We start from the raw sequence: 25713 nt of genomic DNA, 5'->3' as shown, positions 1-25713 counted from the left end.
GGCAGCGGACTCTCCCCAAATGATAATAAACACCTCCCAGTCAACTACTAGTAACATCACTATGAGCCCGTTGACCTTCTAGAAATATAAAAAGCAGCTCAGCTCGCTCGCAGTCCTGGCTTGAGGTGAAGGCTAATTAGCTTTTAGCGTAACGTTAGCTCATTTTGCGGTATGTGTGTGTGTGTGTGTTAAGGACAGCAAAGCCCTGTCTGTCTGTTATTTCACTTGACCTTTTTCTGTGTTGATTGAGCTGTGTTGAAGCAGCAAAAAGGACATTATGTTAAATGAAGAGTTTCTGCCTCTGATAGTTGATATAATAATGTAACTGCATCATTAAGCCTACATGAACTCCATGGTGTTCAGGGATGAATAGTCTCTCCTATTGCTATTGTACTATTTTTTTCAGCTATAGTTACATTAATCATTAGAAATGCAACAGCCTAGTTTTGAATGGCAGGGTCCCTGCTATCACATGTTGATACAAATATAACATTTACATAATAAAAATCAACTACAGGCTTCCCAAATGCTGTAATAAATTAAGCATGATGAGTTGACTTGAAACTGTTTAATGTTGCACTTTTTATATGTAGAAGAAAAGTTTTGTCATTTTATTTAATCTGAGCAACAACTTGAGGCAGTTTAATGTTGATTAAATTATTATAGTGTTCCCAATGTTAAAAGGATAAAGCCATTGTTTACAAATTTGGTAAATAAATAACCACAAAATGTATATTTTGTTGTTTTCTTACTGTACCGAAAATTAACCGAACCGTGACCTCTAAACCGAGGTACGTACCGAACCGAAATTTTTGTGTACCGTTACACCCCTAGTATTTTAACATAAAAGTGTTTGATTGTGAGGCATTAAAAGCCACAAAATGCAAGGGGTCCATCAGACCCACAAACGCTGGCTGAGTAACAACAATATGAACATCACACAAGGGTTAAGCTGCTTTATTGCAGCAGTTGCAGTAAGATGGTCTCCCCCCTACAAGCAGATCATCATAATGCATGAATTGATTAACGTGGACCCCCGACTTAAACAAGTTGAAAAACTTATTGGGGTGTTACCATTTAGTGGTCGATTGTACGGAATATGTACTGTACTGTGCAATCTACTAATCAAAGTTTCAATCAATCAATCAATCAATGCACAATGCAGCGGCCCGATTGACATTCTAAGTCCCGCGTGTCCGTCTCTCCCGTAATTGTCTGGGCCATACGCCAGGGGAATTAACCGCGATCAAACTCGCCTTTTCGTGCTCGCTCGACGACGACGGCCGTAAATAACCTTGAAGCGGCCATGTTGGGTTCGCCGAGAGCCATTAAGGTGGACGCAGAGGACCGCTTAGTCCCGTCTTCACCAGTTCTTTGCCTTGCCAAGTGTGTCAACGTGTGTGCCGCTCTCTTGGCTTCTCAGGCAGAGGCTGCGTTTCCACCGTCAACCTGCCCAAACACGTGGACTCGGTCATAAACAAGCGACTCTCCAAGTCTTCCGCCACGCTCTGGAATTCCCCCGGCAGAAGTAAGGCTCCAAACTGGAATGACCAAACCCCCATCCTCCCGTTTAATTGAAGATGTGTCCATGACCCCTCCAACCACATCAGTGTCGTTGTTTCCTTGTCCTTCCACCGTGCTCCTGAGCCCTTTTTCCTTTGACCAGGTTCTTGGTCCACAGCTTCTGCATTTTGAGTTGTGTATTGTGCTCATTTGTTGTTGTGGTCGCTTCATATCCCGTGGAGCTTTCATTCCTGGTGTTTCCTTGCTTTGGCTCTTTGCAACATTTTTTGAGTTCTTCACGCTTCAGTTGAAAACATCCTTCTTCTTATCAAGGTTCGCCTGGAAGAACTGTCGGAGCCTCGGGGAAGTCAAGTTAGTGAGTGAGTCAGCACTTTGGAGCAGGTAGATAATGTATTCCGAGGGGGGAAGAAGAGTAAAAATAGATGTGACCTGTCCCAGTGCTGCTTACTTCACTGGAAGTTTGGTTTTTTTAATCAAAATAAATGTCGATCCTTAGAGTACGCCCAAAGCCACGGCCCAAAATGTGCTGACTCACAGTCTATACCAGGACTGTCCACGGCTAATCTTCAACGGCCCAGATTTAAAAAAATACTATTACAAAACATTAAAATAATTGGAATTAAATAGCAAACAAGAGTAAAGTAATGAGAAAATGCTGCAATATTGACACTAATAACACAAAGATGCCATGCAGGCAGTTTTTTTTAACTTTATTATTTTTTCATTGCTCCAAAAAATAATAAGAACTTAAAATTAACAAATAGCTCTAAAGGCGTTGAAAGTAAAAATAATATATATTGATGTATAAAATATTTAACACTTTTATGGATCCCTCAGACCTTCAGTCTGATTTTGTTTTTAACGGTCATTGTTCAAAAAATAATAATGAATCAAAAGCAATGTTGTTAGGAATTGTTTACCTATTTAAAGGCTTCAATTAGTTCACATCAAATATTCTAGTTGGAAAAATGTTTGGGAGATTAAAAAAAAAGGGGTTGTAAGCATCCCCCGTTGAGGGGGCAATCAGGTTTCTTTCGACAGTTACATGCTTTGTTGGTTTTGGAGTCGTTCTGACTGGGGGTCGACGGCTCAACCTGATTGACAAACACTTTCCCAAAGACAACAACCTAAGAAAAGTATTCAACAAGAACAACATCAAATTGAGCTACAGCTGCATGAACAATATACGACAAATCATCTCAAACCACAACAAAACAATTGCAAATGAGCCGTCGACCCCCAGTCAGAACGACTCCAAAACCAACAAAGCATGTAACTGTCGAAAGAAACCTGATTGCCCCCTCAACGGGGGATGCTTACAAACATCAGTTGTCTACCAATCTAAGGTAATACGCAAGGACATTAACACATCCGACACATATGTAGGATTAACCGAGGGTGAATTCAAAACCAGATGGAACAACCACAAGGCTTCTTTCAGGAACAAAAACCTGCGAAATACCACAGAACTCAGCAAACACATTTGGGACCTCAAAGACAATAATGTTGAATATTCAATAACATGGCAAATTCTTGCATCCAGCACACCTTACAATAGTGGTAATAAAAGATGCAACCTATGCTCGAAAGAGAAACTGTTTATTATCTACCGTCCAGACCTGTCATCCCTCAACAAGCGCAGCGAAATTGTAACAACATGCCGCCATAGACGGAAACACCTCCTAGGTAACACATGAACCAATCACCACGCCCCTAGGCCAGCCTGTACCCACCCACTCTGTGCCCTATATAAACCATGGTATGCGAATGCTCCCATTAAAATCACCTGACGATTGAGGGTACCCCCCTCATGAAACAGGCCTGTAGAGATGAAATAGTCTTGTGATTTTTTTTTTCCCCACACATACATATATTGCGTTCTACTACGGTATCGAGCACTATTTTTTGGATAACCTTATTAAGACATATATATATATATATATATATATATATATATATATATATATATATATATATACATATGACTTATTGTATTTGTATTTTTTTACTTTCATATATACAGTATATATGTGTATATATGAATTATTATTATTATTATTTTTTTAAACTTTCAACACTTAAATATCTATAGATCAATTAATCTATAGATCTATTCGTTGCCATGAAGTTTTTTTTTTGTTTATGCCCTTTTTCCCCCCAAAGAAAACCCTGTTTTTTTCCCTCCCAAACATTTTTCAAACTATATATTATATGAGAATATTTGATGTGAACTAATGACTGAGACCCTTTTAGGTCCCCGAAACCTTTAACAAAAACTCTTCTTTTTAAAAAAGCCTTTTTTTTAGATATATGTGGGCTACTTCTAGCTATTAGGCTGTTCTAGTTTACATTTTTTTACTATTTATTTTACTTGTTGGAGGCAGCTTTGTTTTTTGCCCTTTTTCCCCCTAAAGAAAACCTTGTTTTTTTTCCCCTCCCAAACATTTTTCCAACTAGAATATTTGATGTGAACTAATTGATGACTGAGACCCTTTTGGGTCCCCGAGACCTTTAACATTCACCAGATTAAAACAGATTACAGGTTAGAAAAGCTCCTTCTGGTTGCAAGGAGATGGCCTAAAACATCTTTAAAAATAAATATATATATATATATATATATATATATATATATATATATATATATATATATATATATATATATATATATATATATATATATATACAATGGTTTTCAAAGGTGACCTGACCACCTGAGGGCACCACAGACTGTGGATGCTTTAAAAAAAAAAAAGGCTTAAAAACTCTTCTTTTTAAAAAAGCCTTTTTTTTAGATATATGTGGGCTACTTCTAGCTATTAGGCTATTGTAGTTTAAAATTTTTTTTACTATTTATTTTACTTGTTGGAGGCAGCTATGTTTTATGCCCTTTTTTCCCCCAAAGAAAACCCTGTTTTTTTCCCCTCCCAAACATTTTTCCAACTAGAATATTTGATGTGAACTAATTGAAGCCTTTAATGACTGAGACCCTTTTGGGTCCTTGAGACCTTTAACATTCACCAGATTAAAACAGATTACAGGTTAGAAAAGCTCCTTCTGGTTGCAAGGAGATGGCCTAAAACATCTTTAAAAAAATAAAATATATATATATATTAAAAAAAAATATATACAATGGTTTTCAAAGGTGACCTGACCACCTGAGGGCACCACAGACTGTGGATGCTTTTAAAAAAAGGCTTAAAAACTCTTCTTTTTAAAAAAGCCTTTTTTTAGATATATGTGGGCTACTTCTAGCTATTAGGCTATTCTAGTTTAAAAATTTTTTTACTATTTATTTTACTTGTTGGAGGCAGCTTTGTTTTATGCCCTTTTTTCCCCCAAAGAAAACCCAGTTTTTTCCCCCTCCCAAACATTTTTCCAACTAGAATATTTGATGTGAACTAATTGAAGCCTTTAATGACTGAGACCCTTTTGGGTCCCCGAGACCTTTAACATTCACCAGATTAAAACAGATTACAGGTTAGAAAAGCTCCTTCTGGTTGCAAGGAGATGGCCTAAAACATCTTTAAAAAAAAATATATATATATATATATATAAAAAATATATATACATACAATGGTTTTCAAATGTGACCTGACCACCTGAGGGCACCACAGACTGTGGATGCTTTTAAAAAAAGGCTTAAAAACTCTTCTTTTTAAAAAAGCCTTTTTTTAAATATATGTGGGCTACTTCTATTCTAGTTTAAAAACATTTTTACTATTTATTTTACTTGTTGGAGGCAGCTTTGTTTTATGCCCTTTTTTACCCCAAAGAAAACCCAGTTTTTTCCCCCTCCCAAACATTTTTCCAACTAGAATATTTGATGTGAACTAATTGAAGCCTTTAATGACTGAGACCCTTTTGGGTCCCTGAGACTTTTAACATTCACCAAATTTAAGGGGAGCTCTAATAGTTTTGAAAATGAAAAATATCAAAATGACCCCCACTTGCTTTCATTTGACAGTGTGCGGCCCTCGTTGGAATAAGTTGGGACACTCCTGGTCTAGACAGACTTTTTCCATTTCCCGTGACAAACACCATTAGTGTGTTTTTGTTACTCCGCTTCCACATGCGTTTGAGCCACAATTGTTTATTTTCTCGTTTTTTCCTTCAACTCGCAGCCCGCAACCTGACACTGAGCCCCTGGGAGAGCAGCATCGTGGACCGCCTGATGACGCCCACCTTGTCCTTCCTGGCCCGCAGCCGCAGCGCCGCCAGCGTGCTGCCCAACGGAAAAGACGGCCGTGAGTGGTGGTGGTGGTGGCGGCCCAGAAGCACATTACCTCTTTTGCCAGTTTGTAACGAAAGGTCCTCCTCAGAGTCTCCACTGTGCCCCCGCTCGTCCTCCGCCAGCCCGCTGACACTGTGCACCCACCAACCCCATCACCGCTGCTCTGAACGCTGGAGGGTGACGTCCAGCACGCCCGATATCGCTCACCGACGCAGCTCCACACCCGTAAGTTGCACCAAGTCGCCTTTCGTCACTACGTGGTCTTCACCGTGTCTGACGCTGTGTCGCACCAGATGGACAGGACCAAAAAAGAGAAGAGAGACAAGGAGCGGGAGAATGAAAAGGAGAAAAATGCACTGACTAAAGAGAAGTTTCTCAAGAAGAGGCAGTCTCTTCCCAGCATGAGACACAGATCAGAGCTCAGGTAGGACTTTGCATCTTTGGCCAACTAACCATTTGATGCCATTCCTGGTATGACCATTCCATTCAGAATTGATTCTCCATTCAAACTGATGTTGCAATGTATTACTTGGTATAATAATTAGAACATTTTCAAAACAGATTACAGGTTAGAAAAGCTCATACTTGCCAACCTTGAGACCTCCGATTTCGGGGGGTGGGTGCGTGGTCGGAGGTGGGGCGGGGGGCGTGGTTAAGATATATATATATATATATAAGAAATACTTGACTTTCAGTGAATTCTAGCTATATATATATATATATATATATATATATATATATATATATATATATATATATATATATATATAAATAAATAAATAAATAAATAAAAGAAATACTTGAATTTCAGTGTTCATTTGTTTACACATATACACTCACATAACACTCATCTACTCATTGTTGAGTTAAGGGTTGAATTGTCTATCCTTGTTCTATTCTCTGTCACTATGTCAGAACACACACATTATACAAATATACATTATAAAATCAATAAGAAAACGGGAGCTCTAATTTGGGAGTCTGAATTAGGATCAGAAGTTCCTATATAAACATTGCGCACTCACGTCGCCTTTTTGTATTGATTACTGCAGCAAATACAAACTACAACTCACAAACACTTTAGAGTTAGGCTCCACCATCAGAATGTGTACTTAAACTTATAAAGATCACATGGATGTTATTCAGTGAGTTGATTCACCAAAACTAACCTGTTATACAGGAGGAAAAAGCACAAAGGACGTTTCAATTGTTCACAGACTGGTCGCGCTCATCAGAATGACAAGACACTTCCGGTCTGCAGGTGATAGCATTCAATTGGGAAGAAACGCCCTACTGCCCCCTACTGACCAATGTGAATACTAATAAATGTGTAATGGCAGCTCCAAAAACGAATTCAAACCACAAAATAAAATAAATAAATCAACACAAAAATGTGACACATTATGGGTGGGTCACATATGCATGTACAGTAGATGGCAGTATTGTCCTGTTTAAAAGTGTCACAACATTGCTGTTTACGGCAGACGAACTGCTTTACGGTAGACGAAAACTTGACTACTGTTGTTGTGTGTTGTTACCACGCTGGGAGGACGTTAATGAAACTGCCTAACAATAAACCCACATAAGAAACCAAGAACTCGCCCTCCATCATTAGCTGTTTATATTGTGGGAAAGCGGACGTGAGAACAGGCTGTCAACACGTCACTCAAGTCCGAGCTGGAGGGGGCGTGGCCTCCAGCTCCGCCTGAATTTCGGGAGATTTTCGGGAGAAAATTTGTCCCGGGAGGTTTTCGGGAGAGGCGCTGAATTTCGGGAGTCTCCCGGAAAATCCGGGAGGGTTGGCAAGTATGGAAAAGCTCCTTCTGGTTGCAAGGAGATGGCCTAAAACATCTTAAAAAAAAAATTATATAAAAAATATATATATACAATGGTGGTCAAATGTTTACATACACTTCCGCTCCGGACAGGCTAACCTCCTCCAAACTCTGAGGACAAAGCTACGAACTATGGGAGACCGAGCTTTCTGCTCCGCCGCTCCCAGTCTGTGGAACGCTCTCCCTGACCAACTGAGGGCACCACAGACTGTGGATGCTTTTAAAAAAGGCTTAAAAACCCTTCTTTTTAAAAAAGCCTTTTTTAGATATATGTGTGCTAGTTGCAAGGACATGGCCTAAAACATCTTTATCGTGGCGGTAATCCTAGAACCCGCTGGTGTGGTAAGGGATGCCGTCAAGCTGAAGAAAGAGTCCTATCGAGCTCTTTTGGCTCATAGGACTCCGGAGGCAGCAGACAGGTACCGACAGGCCAAGCGATGTGCGGCTTCGGCGGTCGCGGAGGCAAAAACTCGGACATGGGAGGAGTTCGGAGAAGCCATGAAAAACGACTTCCGGACGGCTTCGAAGCGATTCTGGACCACCATCCGCCGCCTCAGGAAGGGGAAGCAGTGCAATGTCAACACCGTGTATGGTGAGGATGGTGTTCTGCTGACCTCAACTGCGGATGTTGTGGATCGGTGGAGGGAATACTTCGAAGACCTCCCCAATCCTACCAACACGTCTTCCTATGAGGAAGCAGGGCCTGGGGAATCTGTGGTGGGCTCTCCTATTTCTGGTGTTGAGGTTGCCGAGGTAGTTAAAAAGCTCCTCGGTGGCAAGGCCCCGGGGGTGAATGAGATCCGCCCGGAGTTCCTTAAGGCTCTGGATGCTGTGGGGCTGTCTTGGTTGACAAGACTCTGCAGCATCGCGTGGACATCGGGGGCGGTACCTCTGGATTGGCAGACCGGGGTGCTGGTTCCTCTCTTTAAGAAGGGGAACCGGAGGGTGTGTTCCAACTATCGTGGGATCACACTCCTCAGCCTTCCCGGTAAGGTCTATTCAGGTGTACTGGAGAGGAGGCTACGCCGGATAGTCGAACCTCGGATTCAGGAGGAACAGTGTGGTTTTCGTCCTGGTCGTGGAACTGTGGACCAGCTCTATACTCTCGGCAGGGTCCTTGAGGGTGCATGGGAGTTTGCCCAACCAGTCTACATGTGCTTTGTGGACTTGGAGAAGGCATTCGACCGTGTACCCTGGGAAGTCCTGTGGGGAGTGCTCAGAGAGTATGGGGTAACGGACTGTCTTGTTGTGGCAGTTCGCTCCCTGTATAATCAGTGTCAGAGCTTGGTCCGCATTGCCGGTAGTAAGTCGGACACGTTTCCAGTGACGGTTGGTCTCCGCCAAGGGTGCCCTTTGTCACCGATTCTGTTCATAACCTTTATGGACAGAATTTCTAGGTGCAGTCAGGGCGTTGAGGGTATCTGGTTTGGTGGCTGCAGGATTAGGTCTCTGCTATTTGCAGATGATGTGGTCCTGATGGCTTCATCTGGCCAGGATCTTCAGCTCTCACTGGATCGGTTCGCAGCCGAGTGTGAAGCGACTGGGATGGGAATCAGCACCTCCAAGTCCGAGTCCATGGTTCTCGCCCGGAAAAGGGTGGAATGCCATCTCCGGGTTGGGGAGGAGATCTTGCCCCAAGTGGAGGAGTTCAAGTACCTAGGAATCTTGTTCACGAGTGAGGGAAGAGTGGATCGTGAGATCGACAGGCGGACGCTGTATCGATACATTGTGGTGAAGAAGGAGCTGAGCCGGAAGGCAAAGCTCTCGATTTACCGGTCGATCTACGTTCCCATCCTCACCTATGGTCATGAGCTTTGGGTCATGACCGAAAGGACAAGATCACGGGTACAAGCGGCCGAAATGAGTTTCCTCCGCCGGGTGGCGGGGCTCTCCCTTAGAGATAGGGTGAGAAGCTCTGTCATCCGGGAGGAGCTCAAAGTAAAGCCGCTGCTCCTCCACATGGAGAGGAGCCAGATGAGGTGGTTCGGGCATCTGGTCAGGATGCCACCCGAACGCCTCCCTAGGGAGGTGTTTAGGGCACGTCCGACCGGTAGGAGGCCGCGGGGAAGACCCAGGACACGTTGTGAAGACTATATATCCCGGCTGGCCTGGGAACGCCTCGGGATCCCCCGGGAGGAGCTGGACGAAGTGGCTGGGGAGAGGGAAGTCTGGGCTTCCCTGCTTAGGCTGCTGCCCCCGCGACCCGACCTCGGATAAGCGGAAGAAGATGGATAGATGGATCTTTAAAAAAAAAAATTCTATAAAAAATATATATATACAATGGTGGTCAAAGGTTTGCATACACTTCCCCTCCGGACAGGCTAACCTCCTCCAACCTCCGAGGACAAAGCTCCGAACTATGGGAGACCGGGCTTTCTGCTCCGGAAATGTCTGTCATTTTATTGGTGTGGCACCGAACGGAGATGTTGACATGTGGAGTTTGAAGCACTCTTCATTCTCTAGCACAGTGTTTTTCAACCTTTTTTGAGCCAAGGCACATTTTTTGCGTTGAAAAAATCCGGAGGCACACCACCAACAGAAATCATAAACTCAGTTGACGGTTAAAAGTCATTGTCGCAATTGTTGGATATGACTTTAAAGCATAACCAAGCATGCATCACTATAGCTCTTGTCTCAAAGTAGGTGTACTGTCACCACCTGTCACATCACACCCTGACTTATCTAGAGTTTTTTGCTGTTTTCCTGTGTGTAGTGTTTTAGTTCTTGTCTTGCGCTCCTATTTTGGTGGCTTTTTCTCTTTTGTTGGTATTTTCTTGTAGCAGTTTCATATCTTATATTTCCCGCATCTACTTTGTTTTAGCAATCAAGAATATTTCAGTTGTTTTTATCCTTCTTTGTGGGGACATTGTTGATTGTCATGTCATGTTCGAATGTACATTGTGGACGCCGTCTTTGCTCCAAAGTAAGTCTTTGCTGTCATCCAGCATTCTGTTTTTGTTTACTTTGTAGCCAGTTCAGTTTTACTTTTGTTCTGCATAGCCTTCCCTAAGCTTCAATGCCTTTTCTTAGGGGCACTCACCTTTTGTTTATTTTTGGTTTAAGCATTAGACACCTTTTTACCTGCATTTACAAAGCAATTAGCTACCTGCTGCCACCTACTGATATGGAAGAGTATTACACGGTTACTCTGCCGACACTCAACAACAACACATCATTTGCAGACTATAATTACTTGTTTGCAAAAAGGCAGCATACCCCTTCGAGCTGTCCTGGATGAAATTAATTTTTTTTTTCCAATCATTTTAGAACTTGCAAGCGTATTTCTTCTTCATACTCGTCGTCACCATGTCTCTTCTTCGTTCTTCTGCTTCGTCTGTTGTGTGTGCAGTTGTGCACCGAGCTCCAAAAGCCGTAGATGTTATTGTAGCATCCCGGAAGAGTTAGTGCTGGGTATTTGTTCTGTTGTGTTTATGTTGTGTTAAGGTGCGGATGTTGTCCCGAAATGTGTTTGTCATTCTTGTTTGGTGTGGGTTCACAGTGTGGCGCATATTTGTAACAGTGTTAAAGTTGTTTATACGGCCACCCTCAGTGTGACCTGTATGGCTATTGACCAAGTGTTCCTTGCATTCTCTTGTGTGTGTGTGTGCTTGAAATTAACGTTATCATTAAACCACTTAAGAGATCATACAACATGTCAGCATTTCTTGACATCTTCAAGTAAAGACCATCGTTAAACCCGTCAACCGCTACATTATTTTGTGACTGGGCCGGCACGCTGTTTATATGGAGGAAAAGCGGACGCCTGGACAGCATGCAGCTGTTAAGGGGTGAAGGTTTCAGGTGAGAGAGGACGCTAAAGGCAGTGCCTTTAAAGGGGAACATTATCACAATTTCAGAAGGGTTAAAACCATTAAAAATCAGTTCCCAGTGGCTTATTTTATTTTTCGAAGTTTTTTTCAAAATTTTACCCATCACGCAATATCCCTAAAAAAACCTTCAAAGTGCCTGATTTTAACCATCGTTATATACACCCATCCATTTTCCTGTGACGTCACATAGTGATGCCAACACAAACAAACATGGCGCATGGAACAGCAAGCTATAGCGACATTAGCTCGGATTCAGACTCGGATTTCAGCGGCTTAAGCGATTCAACAGATTACGAATGTATTGAAACGGATGGTTGTAGTGTGGAGGCAGGTAGCGAAAACGAAATTGAAGAAGAAACTGAAGCTATTGAGCCATATCGGTTTGAACCGTATGCAAGCGAAACCGACGAAAACGACACGACAGCCAGCGACACGGGAGAAAGCGAGGACGAATTCGGCGATCGCCTTCTAACCAACGATTGGTATGTGTTTGTTTGGCATTAAAGGAAACTAACAACTATGAACTAGGTTTACAGCATATGAAATACATTTGGCAACAACATGCACTTTGAGAGTGCAGACAGCCCAATTTTCATCAATTAATGTATTCTGTAGACATACCCTCATGTCAGCAGGCCAGGGAAGCTAGGGTCGATATTCTTCTCTTGACGGTGTGAGCCAAGACATCCAGGGGGTTTAGCTCGCTCGTCTGCGGGAACAAACTGCCGCCATTGCTTGCCGTGCTAGCGAGGTCCTTTGTCCCTGAATTGCTCACACACTCCGGCAGATTCAATGGGGGTCTGGCGGCAGATTTCTTTGACTTTATGGTTGGAAATGCATCTGCTTTGAGTGTCGCAGGATATCCACACATTCTTGCCATCTCTGTCGTAGCATAGCTTTCGTCGGTAAAGTGTGCGGAACAAACGTCCAATTTCTTGCCACTTTCGCATCTTTGGGCCACTGGTGCAACTTGAATCCGTCCCTGTTGGTGTTACACCCTCCGACAACACACCGACGAGGCATGATGTCTCCAAGGTACGGAAAACAGTCGAAAAAACGGAAAATAACAGAGCTGATTTGACTCGGTGTTTGAGAAAATGGCGGATTGCTTCCTGATGTGACGTCACAACGTGACGAGAGCGAATATTAGAAAGGCGTTTAATTCGCCAAAATTCACCCATTTAGAGTTCGGAAATCGGTTAAAAAAATATATGGTCTTTTTTCTGCAACATCAAGGTATATATTGACACTTACATAGGTCTGGTGATAATGTTCCCCTTTAAGGCACGCCCCCAATAGTGTTGTCTGGGTGGAAATCGGGAGAAATTCTGGAGAATGGTTGCCCCGGGAGATTTTCGGGAGGGGCACTGAAATTTGGGAGTTTCCCGAGAAAATCGGGAGGGTTGGCAAGTATGATGATGACTGTATTATGCTGATAGAACATACTTGCCAACCCTCCCGAATTTTCCGGGAGACTCCCGAAATTCAGCGCCTCTCCCGAAAACCTCCCGGGACAAATATTCTCCCGAAAATCTCCCGATTTTCAGCCGGAGCTGGAGGCCACGCCCCCTCCAGCTCCATGCGGACCTGAGTGAGGACAGCCTTTTTTCATGACGGGAGGACAACAGGGTGACAAGAACTAAATCATCCAGACTAGAGATAAATTGTATTATTATGTTTATTTTACCTAAAAATAAATATATTTATTGATTAAAAAAAAAAAAAAAACTAAATACATTTTTACTATATTTTGCTAAAAACATCAAAATTAATTGTATTTTTATTTGTATTTTTTCGTGACTCCTTATTACATCCAGCCATAGAATTATACATTAAAATAAACATATTTGGAATAATTGATTTTAAATTATCATAATAATTCATTTAAAATGACCATATTTAATTATTAAAATAATTGCTTGTTTATCAACAACTTCAGCATTTTATTCATTACATTTTGAAACTCTCAGAAGCCAAGTTATGTTATATTCCTTAATATTTATTTATGCAAGTTTGAGGTATCAACCAAAGACATGCACCTGGGGATAGGTTGATTGGCAACACTAAATTGGCCCTAGTGTGTGAATGTGAGTGTGAATGTTGTCTGTCTATCTGTGTTGGCCCTGCGATGAGGTGGCGACTTGTCCAGGGTGTACACCGCCTTCCGCCCGATTGTAGCTGAGATAGGCTCCAGCGCCCCCCGCGACCCCAAAAGGGAATAAGCGGTAGAAAATGGATGGATGGATGGATGGAGGTATCAATCGTCTAAACACAGTTTATTTGCATATTTTCAGGATGTAGATATATATATATGTATATATATATATATATATATATATATATATATATATATATATATATGAAATACTTGACTTGGTGAATTCTAGCTGTCAATATACTCCTCCCCTCTTAACCACGCCCCACCCTACCCCCGACCACACCCCCACCCCCCACCTCCCGAAATCGGAGGTCTCAAGGTTGGCAAGTATGTGATAGAATATATTTGTACCATGAATTGATTAACGTGGACTTAAACAAGTTGAAAAACTTATTGGGGTGTTACCATTTAGTGGTCAATTGTACGGAATATGTACTGTACTGTGCAATCTACTAATAAAAGTCTCAATCAATCAATCAAACAACTCTGAGAGCAGCCATAACTGACGTGGTTGACACCCCTGAATTAAAACAAAGAAAAGAGTGCCATCTGGTGGTGAACTTGACCTTTCACACCCATAATGGAGAGTAGTCACTGGGCTGCATTCATACTTGCCAACCTTGAGACCTCCGATTTCGGGAGGTGGGGGGCGTGGTCGGGGGGCGTGGTTAAGATATATATATATATAAGAAATACTTGAATTTCAGTGTTCATTTATTTACACATATACACACACATAACACTCATCTACTCATTGTTGAGTTAAGGGTTGAATTGTCCATCCTTGTTCTATTCTCTGTCACTATTTCAGAACACACACATTATACAAATATACATTATAAAATCAATAAGAAAACGGGAGCTCTAATTTGGGAGTCTGAATTAGGATCAGAAGTTCCTATATAAACATTGCGCACTCACGTCGCCTTTTTGTATTGATTACTGCAGCTGTGCACTGGATTCATTCACAAATACAAACTACAACTCACAAACACTTTAGAGTTAGGCTCCACCATCAGAATGTGTACTTAAACTTATAAAGATCGCATGGATATTATTCAGTGAGTTGATTCACCAAAACTAACCTGTTATACAGGAGGAAAAAGCACACAGGACGTTTCAATTGTTCACAGACTGGTCGCGCTCATCAGAATGACAAGACACTTCCAGTCTGCAGGTGATAGCATTCAATTGGGAAGAAGCCCCCTACAGACCAATGTGAATACTGATAAATGTGTAATGACAGCTCCAAAAACTAATTCAAACCACAAAATAAAATAAATAAATCAACACAAAAATGTGACACATTATGGGTGGGTCACATATGCATGTACAGTAGATGGCAGTATTGTCCTGTTTAAAAGTGTCACAACATTGCTGTTTACGGCAGACGAACTGCTTTACGGCAGACGAAAACTTGACTGCTGTTGTTGTGTGTTGTTACCGCGCTGGGAGGACGTTAATGAAACTGCCTAACAATAAACCCACATAAGAAACCAGGAACTCGCCCTCGATCATTAGCTGTTTATATTGTGGGAAAGCGGACGTGTGAACAGGCTGTCAACACGTCACTCAGGTCTGCATGGAGCCTCCAGCTCCGCCTAAATTTCGGGAGATTTTCAGGAGAAAATTTGTCCCGGGAGGTTTTCGGGAGAGGCCCTGAATTTCGGGAGTCTCCCGGAAAATCCGGAAAGGTTGGCAAGTATGGCTGCATTATAACCATTTTGACTAAACATGCGCATATTATTCATATTGTTGACCTCATATTCCCTTTTATTACACTTGTCTGCACGGGTTGCATATTCCGTGCGAAGTGTAGGCAAGGAGAGGAAAGCCCTTCAATGGAGTGGTCCTCTCAGGGCCACACAATAAATGGCAGCTGTGAGAAGCAATATGAGGATGCCAAAAATCCACTTTCTTTGAGTCTGCAAACAGAACAAAGAGCATGAGTGCTGCAGGCCAAAAGAGAGAGAGAGTAATGATGTAATCCTAATGGTGCATCTGAGGGATAATGCACTTCCATGGATGATGTAATGACAAAGTGCTTTGGCTCACTTCCTTCAGGACCAAAACAAAGGCAGTTTGTTTACGTGCAAATGTAACAATGTCAACTTGTGTCGTTCAGCCCCAGCCCGCTATCCAGGCCGCGGCCGTCGTCGCCTGCCGCGGCGAAGGTCAGGCCCGCGTCCCCGAGCCCCGCCTCTTCCCCGAAGCCTCCGTCCGCACGCGGCAGCCCGTCGACCCCGAAAGGGCGGCCCAGGAGGGCGAGGACCCCCGCCAGGGTGGACCACCGCACCTCCTCGCCCATCCCCCTGGAGAGAGTGAGGGAGACCCGCAGGCCGCTCACGCCCGACAACAGTCTCCGTCAGTCCAACAATTGCTCTTTAAACCACAAGAACCATGAAAAAAACGTCCCTAAAGAGCATCAACGTTTGTGGTGTCCCAGGTTCTCCTGTGGTTCCTGCAGGCCGACCGGCGTCCAACATCTCCGCTTCTCTGGCCGCCTCCCCGTCGCCTGAGCCGCTCAGGAGAGACGTCCCTCCGGTCCAGGCGGCGTCCCCCTCCAAGCCCATGGCGGGCACCAACGACCCGGAGGAGGCGGCACGCATCCTGGCCGAGAAGCGGCGGCAGGCCCGCGAGCAAAAGGAGCGGGAGGAGCAGGAGCGACGCCAGCAGGAGGAGACAGAGAGGTCAGGTTTCACACTCTTTATAGAATGTTCTAGTTCTCAGTGGCGTGAGCGGCATGATTGAAGTTCTCGCATTGTACTATTTTCAACACTCTTCATTAGAGATGTCCGATAATGTCGGACTGCCGATATTATCGGCCGATAAATGCTTAAAAATTTAATATTGTCAAGACTTGGTCTTGGGTGTTTGCTTTTCCGGGATGCAACGGAAAGTTGGCACGGGCGAGACGGGAATGAAGGTACATGATTTATTTATTATTATCAAAAAAAAGGAATAAACGAAAGGCGCGCACAGTGGCGGAGAATAAACTATGAAACCAAAAGACTATAGCAAAAAAGTACAAATGAAAAGCACGCACAGTGGCGGAGAACAAACTATGAAAAACAAAAAGACTATAAACATGGAACAAAAACTTACTTGGCTTGGACAAAAATAGTTGCATGGAGAATGGACATGGAAAGAAGTATCAGGCATGGACAGAGCATAAATGTGGTGAGGTCGTCAGAAAGACAAACTGAAAAACACTGATCTTAAATACTACAGACATGATTAACGAAAACAGGTGCGTGACGTGACAGGTGAAAACTAATGGGTTGCTATGTAGACAATCAAGAGTGCACAATGAGTCCAAACGTGGAACAGGTGAAACTAATGGGGTAATCATGGAAACAAGACAAGGGAGTGAAAAGACAGAAACTAAAGAGTCCTATAACTAAACAAAACAATGACTTAAAACAAAACATGATTACACAGACATGACAAATATCTTTGCTACACATTTTAAGATGTGTAGCAAAGCCTGCTTTATTAAATTGATCCACTTCATTTAATTGGGACAATGCAACATATGAGCCAAAGCATCACCAGTAAAATGTGCCAGAATTAGCTACAACAGCTTCATTTATTACCAAAGCTGTCCTCCGTGAAGTGGTGGGATACACCCAAGTAGGGTTGTACGGTATACCGGTACTACAAACCCCGTTTCCATATGAGTTGGGAAATTGTGTTAGATGTAAATATAAACGGAATACAATGATTTGCAAATCATTTTCAACCCATATTCAATTGAATGCACTACAAAGACAACATATTTGATGTTCAAACTCATTAACTTAGAATTTCATGGCTGCAACACGTGCCAAAGTAGTTGGGAAAGGGCCTGTTCACCACTGTGTTACATCACCATTTCTTTTAACAACACTCAATAAATGATTGGGAACTGAGGAAACTAATTGTTGAAGCTTTGAAAGTGGAATTCTTTCCCATTCTTGTTTTATGTAGAGCTTCAGTCGTTCTGTTAAGATAGAGTTCAAGGGTGGACCCCGGGATGCAGAGAATGGAGGCAAGGGAAGCGATAACAAATTAAAATATTTAATAAGTCCAAAATGGTAACTAAGGGTGATGGGGCAAAAGTGCACACCATGGGAAATATAACAAAAGTAGTCTCTTTCAGAGGTTGGCGGAGCAAAGGTAAGGACGCACACAGCGTGGCAAAAACTAGTCCTCTTAAAACAAGGTGGCTAGGAAAACAAAAACACAACGAGGTCAATATTACAGAAATATGCAAAGGCAACATACCAGGGAAGCAGAATCAAGGTAGCACATGTCAGAGCGGAGTTCAGGAACAATAACCGGCGGGGACCAGCTGGTGGAGACGCGCTTAAATGCTACCAGGAGGTGATTAGCAGCAGGTGTGCCTCGTTGGGGACAAAAGACTGTGGAAGAAACTGAAAAACCAATAGAGAAGGCAGGGAGAAGACAACAAACATAACACGTTCAACAGTCCGGGGGTCTCCGCTGTCGTATTTTACGCTTCATAATGCGCCACACATTTTCGATGGGAGACAGGTCTGGACTGCAGGCGGGCCAGGAAAGTATCCGCACTCTTTTTTTACTAAGCCACGCTGTTGTAACACGTGCTGAATGTGGCTTGGCATTGTCTTGCTGAAATAAGCAGGGGCGTCCATGAAAAAGACGGCGCTTAGATGGCAGCATATGTTGTTCCAAAACCTGTATGTACCTTTCAGCATTAATGGTGCCTTCACAGATGTGTAAGTTACCCATGTCTTGGGCACTAATGCACCCCCATACCATCACACATGCTGGCTTTTGCGTTGATAACAGTCTGGATGGTTCGCTTCCCCTTTGGTCCGGATGACACAATGTCGAATATTTCCAAAAACAATTTAAAAGGTGCTAGGGACATACAGCACTGTTAAAAAACATTTTAAGAATGCTAAGTAACAGCCTTGTCGCTAGCATCCATCATGTTTTATTCCTAATTCCCGTGACTCCTCCAGGATCCTGAGAGAGGAGCGACTGGCGAGGGAGGCGGAGGATCAGCGTCGCCGCGAGCAGGAGGCCCTCGCCATGGCCCAGGAGCAGCAGAAGAGGGACGAAGCCCGGCGGCTGCAGGAGGAGAAGGAGGCCGAGGAGCGGGCCGAGGCCGAGCACCAGGAGAACCTTCGCTTGCAGAAACAGGTACGGCCACCAAGGATAAGTAGCAAGATGTTTCTTTCCTGGCCTCCATCGCCAAAGTGCCACCTCATGTGTGCTTCAGTTGAGTCTTCTTTACTGTGTGAGGACTTGCAACATGTGTTGAACTTCTACACTGCAACTCTATTCACAATACCATCTTACCATTACAACACTAGTGAATATCCATTTAAGCATGGTGGTAAGTAGAGATGTCCGATAATGGCTTTTTTGCCGATATCCGATATTCCAATATTGTCCAACTCTTAATTATCGATACCGATATCAAGCGATACCGATATATACAGTGGTGGAATTAACACATTATTATGCCTAATTTTGTTGTGATGCCCCGCTGGATGCATTAAACAATGTAACAAGGTTTTCCAAAATAAATCAACTCAAGTTATGAAAAAAATGCTTATTATTGAAGTCACAAAGTGCATTTTTTTTTTTAACATGCCTCAAAACAGCAGCTTGGAATTTGGGACATGCTCTCTCTGAGAGAGCATGAGGAGGTTGAGGTGGGCGGGGTAGAGGTGGGGTATATGGGATAGCGGGGGGTGTATATTGTAGCGGCCCGGAAGAGTTAGTGCCGCAAGGGGTTCTGGGTATTTGTCCTGTTGTGTTTATGTTGTGTTACGGTGCGGATGTTCTGCCGAAATGTGTTTGTCATTCTTGTTTGGTGTGGGTTCACAGTGTGGCGCATATTTGTACCAGTGTTAAAGTTGTTTATACGGCCACCCTCAGTGTGACCTGTATGGCTGTTGACCAAGTATGAATTGCATTCACTTGTGTGTGTGAAAAGCCGTAGATACTATGTGATTGGGCCGGCACGCAAAGGCAGTGCCTTTAAGGCACGCCCCCAATATTGTTGTCTGGGTGTAAATCGGGAGAAATTGGGGAGAATGGTTGCCTCGGGAGATTTTCGGGAGGGGCACTGAAATTCGGGAAAATCGTGAGGGTTGGCAAGTATGACTGGGAGACGCAACTGCTCTGTACTTCTCCCTACGTAGGGCCGGTATAGCTCGGTTGGTAGAGTGGCCTTGCCAGCAACTTGAGGGTTCCAGGTTCGATACCCGCTTCCGCCATCCTAGTCACTGCTGTTGTGTCCTTGGGCAAGACACTTTACCCGCCTGCTCCCAGTGACACCCACACTGTTTTAAATGTAACTTAGATATTGGGTTTCACTATGTAAAGCGCTTTGAGTCACTAGAGAAAAGCGCTATATAAATATAATTCACTTCACTACGTCCGTGTGTCACTCCGTACAGCAGCGTTTTAAAAAGTCATACATTTTACTTTTTGAAACCGATACCGATAATGTCCGATATTACATTTTACAGCATTTATCGGCCGATATTATCGGACATCTCCAGTCCTGAGTTCAATGCCGGGCTCGGGATCTTTCCGTGTGGAGTATGCATGTTCTCCCCGTGACTGCGTGGGTTCCCTCCGGGTACTCCGGCTTCCTCCCAACTCCAAAGACATGCACCTGGGGATAGGTTGATTGGCAACACTAAATTGGCCCTAGTGTGTGAATGTGAGTGTGAATGTTGTCTGTCTATCTGTGTTGGCCCTGTGATGAGGTGGCGACTTGTCCACACTGCAAAAAGTCAGTGTTCAAAAACAAGAAAAAAAAAAAATACAAAAATGAGGGGTAGTTTATTTGAACTAAGCAAAATTATCTGCCAATAGAACAAGAACATTTGGCTTGTCAAGACTTTCCAAAACAAGTCAAATTATCTAACCTCAATGAACCCAAAAATACCTTAAAATAAGTATATTCTCACTAATAACAAGTGCACTTTTCTTGGTAGAAAAAAAAGAGACCTTTTTGCTCAATATGTTGAAAAATATTCTTAAATGAAGTAAATGCTAGTGCCATTATCTTGACATAATGATATGTACTCGGCATTACATTTCTTGAAACCAGCAAACATACTAAAAACGAATTTATTGTTCTTAATGGAAAGGCAACAAGGCAAGCGCTTGTTACTCTCGGGGTCTCCTAGCCGCTCAGGCAAATCATATGGTCTAAAAATGCATTTTTCCATGGATAACATGACATCATCGCGCCAAGTGCGTGCTCTTTCAGTCAATTAGTGCGCATTTATATATATTTTAATTGTCATTTTGAAAAATGTATCTGAATGTGCATGAACTATTTCCATACTTGCCAACCCTCCCAAATTTTCCGGGAGACTCCCGAAATTCAGCGCCTCACCCGAAAACCTCCCGGGACAAATATTCTCCCGAAAATCTCCCGATTTTCAGCCGGAGCTGGAGGCCACGCCCCCTCCAGCTCCATGCGGACCTGAGTGAGGACAGCCTTTTTTCACTACAGGAGGACAACAGGGTGACAATAACTAAATCATCCAGATTAGAGATAAATTGTATTATTATGTTTATCTTACCTAAAAATAAATATATTTATTAATTAAAAAAAAACAACTAAATACATTTTTACTATATTTTGCTAAAAACATCAAAATTAATTGTATTTTTATTTGTATTTTTTCTGACTCCTTATTACATCCAGCCATAGAATTATACCGGTACATTAAAATAAACATATTTGAAATAATTAATTTTAAATTATCATAATAATTCATTTAAATGACCATACTTATTTATTAAAATAATTGCTTGTTTATCAACAACTTTAGCATTTTATTCATTACATTTTGAAGCTCTCAGAAGCCAAGTTATGTTATATTCATGTTATATTTATGCAAGTTTGAAGTATCAATTATCTAAACACAGTTTTGTTTGCATATTTTCAGGATATATATATACATATATATATATATATATATATATATATATATATATATATATATATATATATATATATATATATATGTGTGTGTATATGTATGAAATGCATGACTTGGTAAATTCTAGCTGTCAATATACTCCTCCCCTCTTAACCACGCCCCCCCCCCCCCTCCCCCACCTCCCGAAATCGGAGGTCTCAAGGTTGGCAAGTATGACTATTTCTGTCCAAAATTGTTTGAAATGTCCATCCATCCATCCATCTTCTTCCGCTTATCCGAGGTCGGGTCGCGGGGGCAGCAGCTTAAGCAGGGAAGCCCAGACTTCCCTCTCCCCAGCCACTTCGTCCAGCTCTTCCTGTGGGACCCCGAGGCGTTCCCAGGCCAGCCGGGAGACATAGTCTTCCCAACGTGTCCTGGGTCTTCCCCGCGGCCTCCTACCGGTCGGACGTGCCCTAAACACCTCCCTAGGGAGGCGTTCGGGTGGCATCCTGTCACATGTCAAATGTTTACATACTGTACTACTATATGAGTACCTATTTTCTATTGTTTCGTTGAAATTAAAACAGCAAAGTCCATTTGGCTGTCATCTGTTTTAATTATGAGACACAATTGTGTCAAAGTCATGATTTTTTTTTCATGCTTGAAATAAGAAATGATGACTTTAAAAAAGTAGTTTTATACTTGTGAGTGTTGATGACACAGCTTTGCAACACTTGATATTCTAGTTTCAAGCATGTTTTACTCAATATAGGTCATAACATCTCAGCAACAAGCTGTAATATCTTACTGAGATCATTTAGGACCAAAACACTTAAAACAAGTAAAACACTCTAACATAAAATCTGCTTAGTGAGAAGAATGATCTTATCAGACAGAAAATAAGGAAATATCACCCTTATTTGAGATATTTCATCTTACTTAGATTTCAGTTTTTGCAGTGTGTGTATATGTACACTACCGTTCAAAAGTTTGGGGTCACCCAAACAATTTTGTGTTTTCCATGAAAAGTCACACTTATTCACCACCATACGTTGTGAAATGAATAGAAAATAGAGTCAAGACATTGACAAGGTTAGAAATAATGATTTGTATTTGAAATAAGATTTTTTTTACATCAAACTTTGCTTTCGTCAAAGAATCCTCCATTTGCAGCAATTACAGCATTGCACACCTTTGGCATTCTAGCTGTTAATTTGTTGAGGTAATCTGGAGAAATTGCACCCCACGCTTCTAGAAGCAGCTCCCACAAGTTGGATTGGTTGGATGGGCACTTCTTGCGTACCATACGGTCAAGCTGCTCCCACAACAGCTCAATGGGGTTCAGATCTGGTGACAGCGCTGGCCACTCCATTACCGATAGAATACCAGCTGCCTGCTTCTTCTCTAAATAGTTCTTGCACAATTTGGAGGTGTGTTTTGGGTCATTGTCCTTTTGTAGGATGAAATTGGCTCCAATCAAGCGCTGTCCACTGGGTATGGTATGGCGTTGCAAAATGGAGTGATAGCCTTCCTTATTCAGAATCCCTTTTACCCTGTACAAATCTTCGACCTTACCAGCACCAAAGCAACCCCAGACCATCACATGACCTCCACCATGCTTAACAGATGGCGTCAGGCATTCTTCCAGCATCTTTTCAGTTATTCTGCGTCTCACAAACGTTCTTCTTTGTGATCCAAACACCTCAAACTTGGATTCATTCGTCCACAACACTTTTTTCCAGTCTTCCTCTGTCCAATGTCTGTGTTCTTTTGCCCATCTTAATCTTTTTCTTTTATTGGCCAGTCTCAGATATGGCTTTTTCTTTGCCACTCTGCCATGAAGCCCAGAATCCCGCAGCCGCCTCTTCACTGTAGATGTTGACACTGGTGTTTTGCGGGTACTATTTAATGAAGATGCCAGTTGGGGACCGGTGAGGCGTCTGTTTCTCAAACTAAAGACTCTAATGTACTTATCTTCTTGCTCAGTTGTGCAACGCGGCCTCCCGCTTCTTTTTCTACTCTGGTTAGAGCCTGTTTGTGCTGTCCTCTGAAGGGAGTAGAACACACCCTTGTAGGAAATCTTCAATTTCTTAGCAATTTCTCGCATGGAATAGCCTTCATTTCTAAGAACAAGAATAGACTGTCGAGTTTCAGATGAAAGTTCTCTTTTTCTGGCCATTTTGAGCGTTTAATTGACCCAACAAATGTGATGCTCCAGAAACTCAATCTGCTCAAAGGAAGGTCAGTTTTGTAGCTTCTGTAACGCGCTAAACTGTTTTCAGATGTGTGAACATGATTGCACAAGGGTTTTCTAATCATCAATTAGCCTTCTGAGCCAATGAGCAAACACATTGTACCATTAGAACACTGGAGTGATAGTTGCTGGAAATGGGCCTCTATACACCTAGGTAGATATTGCACCAAAAACCAGACATTTGCAGCTAGAATAGTCATTTACCACATTAGCAATGTATAGAGTGTATTTCTTTAAAGTTAAGACTAGTTTAAAGTTATCTTCATTGAAAAGTACAGTGCTTTTCCTTCAAAAATAAGGACATTTCAATGTGACCCCAAACTTTTGAACGGTAGTGTATATATATGCATATGTAATGATATAGTCATGGTTGTGGATATATGCATATATATACCGGTAGATACATATCTTCTTTTTTTATCTATATCTATATATATATATATTTTTTTTTTTACTATTTATATTACAAAATTATTGTGTGTACCCCCCCCCCCCCCCCCCCCCCCCCCCCCCCCCCCCCCCCGCAACCCCAAAAGGGACAAGCGGTAGAAATGGTTGGATGGATGTTAACTGAAGAATCGAGCCATGGACTCTATTCCTTGAATCCAGAACTTTGCCTCCCTCTAGTGGCCATTTGCAGCAGTGACATTTCTGGTTGAGTTTATGTGGCTACAGAATGTTGTGTTGCATCGTCATGAGACTTCCAATGAGTTGTTTTTCCATACAAAAATATCGTCTCTGTGGTTAGCTGGAGAGCGATAATTGCAGGGAGCAGCCACACCCGCCGTGCAGCACGCCCACTTGGCCCCGGTTTGAAGAAGTGTTCGCTCCTTTTTTTTGCTGCTGTTTCTGACTGTAAAAAAAAAAAAAAAAGCTGTGGTTGTGATTTTTCAGAAGGAAGAAGCCGAGGCTAAAGCTCGTGAGGAGGCGGAGAAGCAGCGAGTGGAGAGGGACAGACACTTCCAGAAGGAGGAGCAGGAGAGGCTGGAGAGGAAGAAGGTAGGATGTGTTTGTTAACCCTCGCACTGCTGAAGCTGAAAACAAGCTGCCCTCAGTCCCTCGGTGGTGGTTTGACATTCCTGCGTTCAGTCTGCCGAGTCCGTGGAACTTTGATGAATGATGTCCCGGGCTTATCTGGGATTGGCTTTCTGCATGCCATGATTTAATAGAGCTTAATTTGAGTGTGTGTGGAGTTAAATATAAAACACAGTAGCAGGGGGAAGTGTGGTCATATGAGGTTGTTTACTCGCAGTATTCTCTCTTTACGCTCAAAGCAGCGATGCATGCAACAATGCCAGATTCACAGTCAGTCAAAAGAAACATGGCTCTGGACTCACATGATTAAGTGGACCCCGACTTAAACAAGCTGAAAAACTTATTGGGGTGTTGCCATTTAGTGGTCAATTGTACGGAATATGTACTGAACTGTGCAATCTACTAATAAACGTCTCAGTCAATCAATCAATCAATGATCTTAAAGAACTTTATATCACCATCTCAATGCCTGATGTTCATGTTTTGAGCAGGGATTCTTAATCTTTGTACTCAAATATTAACACATAATTAAAGCTGCAAGCAGCGATGGACAGGACCGACTTTGACGGCACATAAAATCCAAACCGGAGCAGTAATTAAAACTCTTTGGTCAACTTTTAATCAGAAGGGTTCAATCTCTCTCCTGTGCTAGTAGTTTGAAGCCGACACGACAAACGCGCTCAGAGGAGATAATGTTTGAAAAAAGGTGACCGGTTTTTACAAAACTTTTGTTTTGAAGGGGGAATTGCAAACTTCCTGTTGATTTTTGCTGGGTGTTGTCGATATATGAAATGTAGGTCTAAGTGAGACCTACATAGAGGTTTTTGTTTCATGTCTCTACGACATTCCTACTGGAAGTTACAGGCAGTTTTGTCAGAGTTTTCTTCCTCGGAGCAGTTGTGTCTGTGTTTTCTTCCTAGGGGG

The 25713-nt window shown here is 42.5% G+C and overlaps 1 protein-coding gene across 5 annotated transcripts in view; it reads left to right on the top strand.

Annotated features, from left to right (window-relative positions):
- Positions 1 to 25713, top strand: part of map7d1a (MAP7 domain containing 1a) — a 111424-nt gene that overhangs the window by 64888 nt on the left and 20823 nt on the right. For 2 of the 5 annotated variants that reach the window (XM_061958572.2, XM_061958564.2), the window contains 8 exons: positions 1424 to 1528; positions 5646 to 5768; positions 5844 to 5980; positions 6049 to 6179; positions 15704 to 15942; positions 16025 to 16268; positions 18567 to 18747; positions 24649 to 24753. In XM_061958572.2, coding sequence (XP_061814556.2) covers positions 1424 to 1528; positions 5646 to 5768; positions 5844 to 5980; positions 6049 to 6179; positions 15704 to 15942; positions 16025 to 16268; positions 18567 to 18747; positions 24649 to 24753 — 1265 coding nt within the window. The remainder of the gene's footprint in view (positions 1 to 1423; positions 1529 to 5645; positions 5769 to 5843; positions 5981 to 6048; positions 6180 to 15703; positions 15943 to 16024; positions 16269 to 18566; positions 18748 to 24648; positions 24754 to 25713) is intronic. The other 3 variants (XM_061958589.2, XM_061958581.2, XM_061958597.2) reach the window with 2 other exon arrangements.

Source organism: Nerophis lumbriciformis, linkage group LG04, assembly GCF_033978685.3.
Source record: "Nerophis lumbriciformis linkage group LG04, RoL_Nlum_v2.1, whole genome shotgun sequence".
Taxonomy (NCBI): domain Eukaryota; kingdom Metazoa; phylum Chordata; class Actinopteri; order Syngnathiformes; family Syngnathidae; genus Nerophis; species Nerophis lumbriciformis.
Note: the sequence above shows the minus strand (reverse complement) of the source record. Positions and strands in the feature narration are given on the sequence as shown.